Below are 11,006 nucleotides of genomic sequence, written 5' to 3' on the forward strand. Positions count from 1 at the left end.
GTCTTATGGAGGGATGTAAGGTGCACAGCACTCCAAAGAGCAACAGTGAGCACCACAGTTTACCTTCATTCACATTCTTTATGTATATGTGTGTATATATATATATAAAACTTTTTTTGTTTGTTTATTTTTGACTGCACTAACTCTTCATTGCTGTGCTCGGGCTTTCTCTAGTTGTGGCAGGTGAGGGCTACTGTCTGTTGCAGTGCAAGGGCTTCTCATTGAGGTGGCCTCCCTTGTTGCAGAGCACAGGCTCTAGGCACTTGACCTTCAGTAGTTACAGCACGTAGACTCAGTAGTTGTGGTTCTCAGGCTCTAGAGCACAGGCTCAGTAGTTGTGGCACATGGAGTTGGTTGCTCTGTGGCACGTGAGATATTCCTGGACCAGGGATCAAACCTAAGTCCCCTGCACTAGCAGGCAGATTCTTATCCACTGCGCCACCAAGGAAGCCCCATATGCATTCTTAATCATAGGATATCTGGATATAAATGCCTGCAAGGTGACCTTTGGGTTTCCCTCATGGCTCAGACAGTAAAAAGTCTGCCTCCAATGCAGGAGACCTGGGTTCAATCCTGGGTGGGGAAGATCCCCTGGAGAAGGAAATGAAAACCTACTCCAGTATTCTTGCCTGGAGAATTCCATGGACAGAGGATCCTGGTGGGCTACAGTCCATGAGGTCACAAAGAGTCAGACATGACTGAGTGACTGATACACACAAAATGACCCTACTTTTAACAATCATCACCCACAACTCCCCTTGACAATTCCCTTCTCTCCCTAAAGAAATTCATGCAACTTGGTCACTTGGCTTAGGTTGACTGATTCAGTTGTGATTCTGGAGCCCTGGTTTATTTTGTTTGTGCTTGTGATTAGTTGCTTTAGATAAGCATTGTTTAGAGTTTTCTTAGTAAGGTAGACTTACTTAGTAAGGTAGACTTAGTAGACTGGTGGGCAGCTTCCAGAATCACAGTGGGAGAAATAACCTTGCATGCGACCACCTATACTCTTGTTGCTGCTGCTACCAGTTCCAGACTTAGGCATGACCCAGAATTGGAGGAGAACTGAGGAAAAGGGCAGAAAAGTTTTATGTCTTGAATTTAATTTTTTTGTTTTGTTTATGATGTTTAGTGTTTGCCGTCCGTCTCTGTCTCCATAATTTAAGCTCCTCCAATCCAGGGATCCTTTCTGTTCGTTAATGTGTGGCAAGCACCTAGAACTGTGCCTGGCACACAGAGGCTCTCAGTAATTATTTACAGATTGATTGGATTTATCTTAAGTGTTTCTTCGTCTTCGTCCTTCTCCCCAAGAGAAACTTTAAAAAAAAAAAAAAAAGAGGTGCGCTTAGTGACCAAGGTAGGATGAGGACTCGGTCAGTAGAGTCGTGGCCGAGACCCTGGACAGATCCTTCCCAACCCGAGGATCGGGCGCTCCTAGACACGCGCCTCCCGAAATCCCACCCTGTAGGCGGGCTCTGGGCCGAGCGCACCGTGCGTGATTGGTCGGTGGAGGTGATGGACAGGAGAGGCGGCGAAGGAGGAGCCGCCCTCTAAGCTTCCGGGCGCAGCGGTTACGCGGCTGAGGGGTGACTGTTGGCCTGGTGGTCTGCCGGGTAGTCCCTAACGCTTGAGAGGAAGACAAGGAGGGTGAGCCTGGGATAGGGACCCGGGGCGTGCCCATGAGTTCGATTAGCTCTCAAATTTAATAGGAGGGGGTACTGGCGGCAGCGTGGAAGACAGGTCTGTGGGAAGAGGGAAGGATGGAAAGGGAGCGGGACCGGGGATGAGTTGTAGGGAGGTAATTGGATAAGCAGGCCCCAAAAGAGGCCTCTGTGGGCAATCGCTACCCGAAGCTCCCTTGCAGATGTCTTCCTGTTACTTCAGACACCCGCGCTTATACGTATCCGAAGTACGGGCACCTTAAGGTCAGGGAGAGGTCGCAGTGGTTAAGGATGTAGAGGTATGGGTGTGACTCTTTCTGCCTAGGGATTGGAGACCCTGGAGTAGGATAATGAGCCCTTTACTTTTCTGCTATCCTGGTCTCTGACAGGTTTGAGCATGAGCATGGCAGAAGGGGATACCCTGATATCAGTGGATTATGAAATTTTTGGAAAGGTGCAAGGAGTGTTTTTCCGCAAGTACACTCAGGTATGTGGCCTACCTACCTTATCAGCATGGGAACAAGAGACATGTTCCTGAAAAATATTCTTTGGAGAAGCTGGCTCTTTGGTAACTGAATGGCAAAGAGGTGGTTTGTGGAAGAATAGGTATGAAAATGCTTTGCAATGGGTAAACCACAACGCAAATGGAAGCTTTTCTGTGTATGTGCATGCTCAGTCGTGTCCGACTCTGCAACTCCGCAGACTGTATAGCCTGCCAGGCTCTTCTGTCCATGGGATTTTCCCAGGGAGAATGCTAGAGTGAGTTGCCATTTCCTCCTCCAGGGGATCTTCTCCACCCAGGTCTCTTGCATTGGCAGGTGGATTCTTTTACCACTGAGTCACCTGGGAATCCCTACTGGAAGCTTTGTCTGCTGTTATTATTGGTCTAACAGTGGTATTGAGTACCAGCACACATATGGATGAGCTTCTCTTTTACAAAGAGAAAGGGCTTCTCCAGTTCTCCCTATTGGGGCATCATCAAAACAAATCACAATTCTTACAGGAAAGTTAACACTGATCAGAGATGACATTTAAATGACTGTAATTTATGTAACTGCTTCCTCTGTAGCTGTTGCATTTTCTTCAGACCTTTTTTCCTCTTCAATCCTCTCCCATTCCTCTACTTAATTCCTTAATTATGCTCATTTTAGGTTTTAAAGGACAAGTACCTTTTCCAGGGGAGGACTTCCCAGGTGGCTCAGTGGTAAAGAATCTGCCTGCCAATCCAGGAGATGTGGGTTCTATCTATTCCTAGGTCAGAAAGATCCCTTGGGGATCCCTTGGAGAAGGAAATGGCAACCCACTCCAATATTCTTGTCAGGGAAATCCCATGGACAGAGGAGCCTGGAGGGCTACAGTCCAAGGCGTCACAAAGAGTTGGATACAACTTGCCGACTAAGCAACAACACCTTTTCCAGGTGAACTTTTCTAATGAAAATATTCATTCCAGGGTAAGTAATAGTAACACTGAACATGGAGCCTGGTATTACTATGACATATTAGTAATTGAGGGGATGAACAGACTGTTGACAGCCTCTGCCTTGACTTCACTAATCTTCCCTAATGACAAAGATGAAATCTTAGTTTGCCTTCTGTCTTCTATAGGGGAGTATCAGGCTATTGCCTTCCCAGTGTATCTCCAACCCCAAAGATAATGAGTTAAGACTGCAGAACTTGCCAAAGCCACTTAAAAGTTCAAACCTGAATCTTTGAAATGTGAATGTTAAGTGTCACTACCTCTTTTTCCAATGATTTGCAAATCAGTTCCTCCTGGCCCCTGCTCATATATGAGTGCCTGTTGGAAGAAAAGAATTACTGAAAATCATAGCAAGAGCTATGTTTCAGATAGCTTTGCCTCCAGTCATGTAGGGTAGGCTTCCCTGATAGCTCAGTTGGTAAAGAAGCTGCCTGCAATGCAGGAGACCCCGGTTCGATTCCTGGGTTGGGAAGACCCCCTGGAGAAGGGATAGGCTACCCAGTCCAGTATTTTTGGGCTTCCCTTGTGTCTCAGCTGGTAAAGAATCTGCCTGCAATGCGGGAGACCTGGGTTCGATCCCTGGGTTGGGGAGATCCCCTGGAGAAGGGAAAGGCTACCCACTCCAATATTCTGGCCTGGAGAATTCCGTGGACTATATAGTCTGTGGGGTCACAGTCAGACACAACTGAGCAACTTTCACTTTCATGTAGGGTAAGTTCCTGTGGCTTAATAAATGGGTTAAAAATTAATGAAGATTAATAAAAGTTGTTGAGGGAAAAGGAGCAGATGGCAGAAGAGCCCATCTTTATAGCACCTTCCACCCCTCAATGTAAAGAGATAATAAAAGAATGCAGAAAAACAATTTTTAAATATTTATTTATTTGGCTGTGGCGGGTCTTTTAGTTGCAGCTCACAGGATCTTTGTTGAGTCCTGCAGATCTTTTGTTGTTGAGCTAGGACTCCCTAGTTGGGGTTGTGGGGGGTGGGGGTGGGTCATGTGTCTTAGTTGCTCTGGGGCATGTAGGAAATTAGTTCCCCTACCAAGGATCAAACCCGCATTGCAAGGCAGATTCTTAACCACTCTACCACCAGAGAAATTTTCTTTATCCCTGTATTATTTATTAACTCCTGCTCTAATCTTTGTTATTTCCCTTTTTTGCTTGATTTGAGTTCAGTTTGCCCCTCTCTTTCTAGTTTCTTAATGTGGAAGTTCTAGGTTATTGGTTTGAGGGTACCTTTTTTTTTAGATTGAGACTAGAATTGGTGATTATAATCTTTAAAATGTTTGCAGATGACTGTTCAAGAGGAAATATGGTTATGAGGGAGGATCAGCTCTTGGGAATTTTCTTAGGAGAAAGCACTACTTGCTTGTTTAGATATATAGTCAAAGCTGAACATGAGTCAGCAATATTGTGTTACCATTTAAAAATAAGAACAGAATCCAGTGCACAGATAAAAAGCCATAGGAAATCTCTATTCTCAACATCTGTCAAAGTTGGGAGTGTTTTGTTTACTCTCAGGAATTCAGATAAATCACACTGCAGTTTAAAGTGTATCGAACTATTATAACCTCCTGCTCAAAACCTCCACACAATCCTTCTTATAGCAAGTTACCATATAAGGTAACTAAGAAGGAGGCACAGCCCACCCCCCTGGGTTTACATTAAGTAGAAGAGAGTGCAGTTGTTGCACAAAGTCAGTGGGACATGGAGTCTTATTCAAATCCGTTCTCTGTATTCTTCTTTAATGCTTCAATCTACAACCCTTAATCATGTTGTAGATATCTCTTGTTTTTCTTGATTCCTTAATTTCCTCCATATCCTTTAAACTGTTATTTGACCGAAGCCTCTTTTGTTCATTATGCAAACATGTCTTTGCTTTGAACATAACTGATTTGATGAATACTTCAGTTCCTCATCAAACATACTTTTGCTCTGCATAACATTTTCTTTGGCCAACTCCAGCAATATCCCATATTTACTAGATCACTAGTCCAGCATTTGGACATGCAGTCCTGTTAACTCCCATTTTCTTTTGTAATCCAACTCCTTCTATTTAGATAGAATGTAACAAGCAATAACTTTTATAAATCCTTAGTTGGAAATTTTACAAAAATAAAATTGCCTCTGAAACATTGCTACTTTCCCCCAATTTTCAGTTATTTCACAGTTAATGCTTTATAGGAAAGAACAATAAAAAGTCTAAGAAAAGAGCAGTTACAATGATTAGATGTTTTTCCTAAGCTTATTCAACATTAAAGGCCTTGTGATTATTTAGACAGAAGAAAGTCAAGTGAAAACAATAGTTAATGTGGTCTTATGAAATGTAGTTGTTTAGAGGCTGATCACCAGCAACTTTTTCCTTCTCTCAGAGGATGAGAGAAAATGGGCTTTGAATGCAAGGTAAGGACCTTGGATTAGACTGTTTCTTTACAGTGAGAACAATGGAATGATTTGCCCAGGAAATTGTGAAATACTCTCTAATGATCTTTAAAGATACTTAAGTCATTGGACACTTAATGGACACTTAATCATCTGGGTTTGTTTAGGTATGGTCTTGGCTAAAGAGAAACAGAAGGATCGGATAACTTTATGCTTTTTTCTATTTAATATATCTATTAGATTCTTGATTAGGAGAAGGAAAATGAACAAGATATAGTCCAGTATCCTAACAAAAATCAGCCTTAGAGAATCATTTTGAAAACATCTGATTTGGTCTTAAATCTTTAGTACTTAATCAAATTGACTACGCAGTGAAAAATGCTGGTGCCTGGGTTTTATAGGGTGGAAGAAGGAAATGGAGTCAAGTGGTCAACACTTCACATTAAGATCAGCAATGAGATTCTCCTTGCTGTAGTTCTGTTTTGACTGTTCTGGACAATATCAAATTAGTTTCAGTGGCTTGATTGTAGGCCAAGGTTCTGGCAAGAGACTGTAGTCTTGCTTTGTTTTGTTCAGTCTCACTGGATTTCTCCTCTTTGTCTTTTTCTTTCCCTTAGGCTGAGGGTAAAAAGCTTGGATTAGTAGGCTGGGTCCAGAACACTGACCAGGGCACAGTGCAAGGACAATTGCAAGGGCCCACCTCCAAAGTACGTCATATGCAGGAATGGCTTGAGACAAAAGGAAGTCCCAAATCACACATCGACAGAGCAAGCTTCCACAATGAGAAGGTCATCATAAAGCTGGACTATGCAGATTTCCAAATTGTGAAATAATGGCCTGCATTTAAATTTTCCAAGATACTGAGTGGTTTTGTTTTTCATTGTTAATAGAGATAGAACTATTCTGTGTTCAATATTAGAATTTGTCAATAAGTTATTTTAGCATGTTACTTGCTGGTTACTGTGTATTATATGTGTGATGAAAAGAATTAAAACTATACACAATTCTAATCAATAAAAACAGAACCTTCTGTGTAAGATACTTCTTTTCTTTTTGATGAACTTCATTTTGGGCAAAATAAGAGGCATTTACTCTGTGAACATCTTTGGGAAGAGAACTTTGAGGTAACAAGGAAGTCTGAAAGAAAAAGCAGTTACTTTTACTCATTTCTTTTTAATAGTTTCCACGAAATTTTCTTCAGGAAATTATACCTAATAAGAACAAAAATCCTGGGACTCCCCTGGTGGTCCAGTGGCTAAGACTGTGAGCTCTCAATGCTGGGGCCCTGGGTTTGATCCCTGGTTGGGGAACTAGACCCCACATGCCACAACTAAGACCTTGTGCAGCCAAATAAATAAATAAAAATAAATATTAAAAAAAACCCCAAATCCTAAAGTTCAATTTGTTAGCTGTCCAAATGATATCTGGGTTTCCCTGTTGGCTAAGTAGTAAAGAACCCGCCTACCAATGCAGGATATCCCAGGTTCAGTCCCTAGGTCGGGAAGATCCCCTGGAGCGGGAAAAGGCAACCCACTCCAGTATTCTTGCCTGGAGAATCTCATGGACAGAGGAGCCTAGCGGGCTATTACAGTCCATGGGGTTGCAAAGAGACACGACTGAGCACAGCACATACACAAATGATATCTTGGACTAACTATTTTACATTTTCTGGAGTTTCTGCTGTCATTTCTGTCCTCCAGGTAAGGCATTCACATAAACTGATGCTATGGGTTAAATTATGTTACCCTCCCACCCCTGCCAAATTCACATGTTGAAGTCCTCTCAATACCTAAGTATGCGACTACATTTGGAGAGAGGGCCTTTATAGAGGTAATTAAGATTAAACAAAAACAATACCCAGTTGTGGATGGGACTGGTGATAGAAGCAAGGTCCAATGCTGTAAAGAGCAATATTGCATAGGAACCTGGAATGTTAGGTCCATGAATCAAGGCAAATTGGAAGTGGTCAAACAGGAGATGGCAAGAGTGAACATTGACTTTCTAGGAATCAGTGAACTAAAATGGACTGGAATGGGCAAATTTAATTCAGGTGACCATTATGTCTACTACTGTGGGCAGGAATCCCTTAGAAGAAATGGAGTAGCCATCATAGTCAACAAAAGAGTCCGAAATGCAGTACTTGGATGCAATCTCAAAAACGACAGAATGATCTCTCTTTCCAGTGCAAACCATTCAATATCATGGTAATCCAAGCCTATACCCCAAATAGTAACGCTGAAGAAGCCGAAAGTGGAACGGTTCTATGAAGACCTACAAGACCTTTTAGAACTAACACCCAAAAAAGATGTTCTTTTCATTATAGGGGACTGGAATGCAAAAGTAGGAAGTCAAGAAACACCTGGAGTAAAGTAACAGGCAAATTTGGCCTTGGATGAAGCAGGGCAAAGGCTAATAGAGTTTTGCCAAGGCAACACACTGGTCACAGCAAACACCCTCTTCCAACAACACAAGAGAAGACTCTACACATGGACACCACCAGATGACCAACACCGAAATCAGATTGATTATATTCTTTGCAACCAAAGATGGAGAAGCTCTATACAGTCAGCAAAAACAAGACCTGGAGCTGACTGTGGCTCAGATCATGAACTCCTTATTGCCAAATTCAGACTTAAGCTGAAGAGAGTAGGGATAACCACTAGGCCATTCAGGTATGACCTAAATCAATTCCCTTATGACTATACAGTGGAAGTGAGAAATAGATTTAAGGGACTAGATCTGATAGACAGCCTGATGAACTATGGACAGAGGTTCGTGATATTGTATAGGAGACAGGGATCAAGACCATCCCCATGGAAAAGAAATGTAAAAAAGCAAAATGGTTGTCTGAGGAGGCCTTATAAATAGCTGTGAAAAGAAGAGAAGCATAAAGCAAAGGAGAAAAGGAAAGGTATTCCCATCTGAATGCAGAGTTCCAAAGAATAGCCAGGAGAGATAAGAAAGCCTTCCTCGGCAATCAATGCAAAGAAATAGAGGAAAACAACAGAATGGGAAAGACTAGAGATCTCTTCAAGAAAATTAGAGATACCAAGGGAACATTTCATGCAAAAATGGGCTCAATAAAGGACAGAAATGGTATGGACCTAACAGAAGCAGAAGATATTAAGAAGAGGTGGCAAGAATACACAGAACAACTGTACAAAAAAGATCTTCATGACCCAGATAATCACAATGGTGTGATCACTCACCTAGAGCCAGACATCCTGTAATGTGAAGTCAAGTGGGCCTTAGAAAGCATCACTACGAATAAAGCTAGTGGATGTGATGGAATTCCAGTTGAGCTATTTCAAGTCCTGAAGGATGATGCTGTGAAAGTGATGCACTCAATATGCCAGTAAATTTGGAAAACTCAGCAGTGGCCACAGGACTGGAAAAGATCCGTTTTCATTCCAATCTCTAAGAAAGGCAATCCCAAAGAATGCTCAAACTACCACACAATTGCACTCATCTCACACGCTAGTAAAGATGCTCAAAATTCTCCAAGCCAGGCTTCAGCAATACATGAACCGAGAACTTCCAAATGTTCAAGCTGGTTTTAGAAAAGGCAGAGGAACCAGAGATCAAATTGCCAATATCTGCTGGATCATCAAAAAAGCAAGAGAGTTCCAGAAAAACATCTATTTCTGCTTTATTGACTATGCCAAAGCCTTCGACTGTGTGGATCACAATAAACTGTGTAAAATTCTGCAGGACATGGGAATACCAGACTACCTGACCTGCTTCTTGAGAAACCTGTATGCAGGTCACGAAGCAACAGAACTGGACATGGAACCACAGACTGGTTCCAAATAGGAAAAGGAGTACTTCAAGGCTGTATATTGTCACCCTGCTTATTTAACTTAAATGCAGAATACATCATGAGAAACGCTGGGCTGGAAGAAGCACAAGCTGGAATCAAGACTGCCGGGAGAAATATCAATAACCTTAGATATGCAGATGACACCACCCTTATGGCAGAAAGTGAAGAAGAGCTAAAGAGCCTCTTGATGAAAGTGAAAGAGGAGAGTGAAAAAGTTGGCTTAAAGCTCAACATTCAGAAAACTAAGATCATGGCATCCAGTCCCATCACTTCTTGGCAAATAGATGGGGAAACAGTGGAAACAGTGGCCAACTTTATTTTTTGAGCTCCAAAATCACTGCAGATGGTGATTGCAGCCATGAAATTAAAAGATGCTTACTCCTTGGAAGGAAACTTATGACCAACCTAGATAGCATATTAAAAAGCAGAGACATTACTTTGCCAACAAAGGTCTGTCTAGTCAAGGCTATGGTTTTTCCAGTGGTCATGTATGCATGTGAAAGTTGGACTGTAAAGAAAGCTGAGCACTGAAGAATTGATGCTTTTGAATTGTGGTGTTGGAGAAGACTCTTGAGAGTCCCTTGGACTGCAAGGAGATCAACCAGTCCATCCTAAAAATCAGTCCTGGGTGTTCATTGGAAGGACTGATGCTGAAGCTGAAACTCCAATAATTTGGCCACCTGATGCAACGAGCTGACTCATTTGAAAAGACCCTGATGCTGGGAAAGATTGAGGGCAGGAGGAGAAGGGGACAACAGAGGATGAGATGGTTGGATGGCATCACCAACTCAACGGACATGAGTTTGGGTAAACTCTGGCAGGTGGTGATGTACAGGGAGGCCTGGCGTGCTGTGGTTCATGCGTTCGCAAAGAGTCGGACATGACTGAGCGACTGAACTGAACTAATCTCACAATCCCCTTAGAGGTCCATTCTCATTCCATTAGAAAAATACCAAAAAAAAGTCAGCGAACAGAGTCTTGTTGTCCTCATCTGTAAATTAAGAATAGAGCTATATTGATTCTTCATCTTTCCCAGCTCTGAAATAACTACAGATCTTTAAGATGGAAAGCTCTGGATTAATATTTTAGTGTCTAACATAAGCCTGCAGTTCCTGGGGTAACAAGGAGTCGGACACGACTGAGCGACTGAACTGAACATAAGCCAGGCACTGTTCTTGCCATGGGGATACAGCAGCAAATAAAAATAGACAAATATCCACATTCTAGTGAGTAGACAGATAAGCAAATAAAATATCATGCTTAGTCGTGCCTCTTTGCAACCCCATGGACTGTAGCCCCTCAGGCTCCTCTGTCTATGGGATTTTCTAGGCAAGGATACTGGAGTAGGTTGCCATGCCCTCCTCCAGGGGCTCTACCCTACCCAGGGATCAAACCCTCATCTCTTGCATTAGCAGGCGAATTGTTTACTACTGCAGCACCTAGGAAGCCTCTGTTGAATTAAATGGTAGTACGCACACAGGAGATATGAGAAGGGGAAAAAGGGAAAAACGAGTAAAAATTGCTAGAAACAGCTTTTCACGCCATGCTAAAACGGGATAAGGACTGGAAACTTCGGTGTACCAGTGAGAAGAGACCTGGGGACACGGGCGTTTCCAAGCCGGCGATACCTGGTGCGCATGCGCATCGGGGTGTCACGGACTGGAGGGCGT

At 42.7% G+C, this 11,006-nt stretch overlaps 1 protein-coding gene across 1 annotated transcript; it reads left to right on the forward strand.

The window, feature by feature from the left end:
• The first annotated feature begins 1,526 nt into the window (after positions 1–1,526).
• ACYP1 (acylphosphatase 1) lies at positions 1,527–6,557 on the forward strand. The gene is made up of 3 exons (XM_061156595.1): positions 1,527–1,644; positions 2,048–2,145; positions 6,134–6,557. Exons 2-3 carry the CDS (start codon positions 2,056–2,058, stop codon positions 6,347–6,349), a joined length of 306 nt encoding a protein of 101 aa, XP_061012578.1. The 5' UTR covers positions 1,527–1,644; positions 2,048–2,055; the 3' UTR covers positions 6,350–6,557.
• The last annotated feature ends 4,449 nt before the right edge of the window (positions 6,558–11,006 follow it).

Source organism: Dama dama, chromosome 12 (genome assembly GCF_033118175.1).
Source record: "Dama dama isolate Ldn47 chromosome 12, ASM3311817v1, whole genome shotgun sequence".
In the NCBI taxonomy this organism is placed as follows: domain Eukaryota; kingdom Metazoa; phylum Chordata; class Mammalia; order Artiodactyla; family Cervidae; genus Dama; species Dama dama.

Coding starts and splice junctions, on each gene's coding strand:
- ACYP1 (XM_061156595.1), top strand. CDS start 2,056: ATGAGCATGGCAGAAGGGGATACCCTGATATCAGTGGATTATGAAATT. Junction 2,146..6,133: donor TTTTCCGCAAGTACACTCAG/GTATGTGGCCTA, acceptor TCTTTCCCTTAG/GCTGAGGGTAAAAAGCTTGG.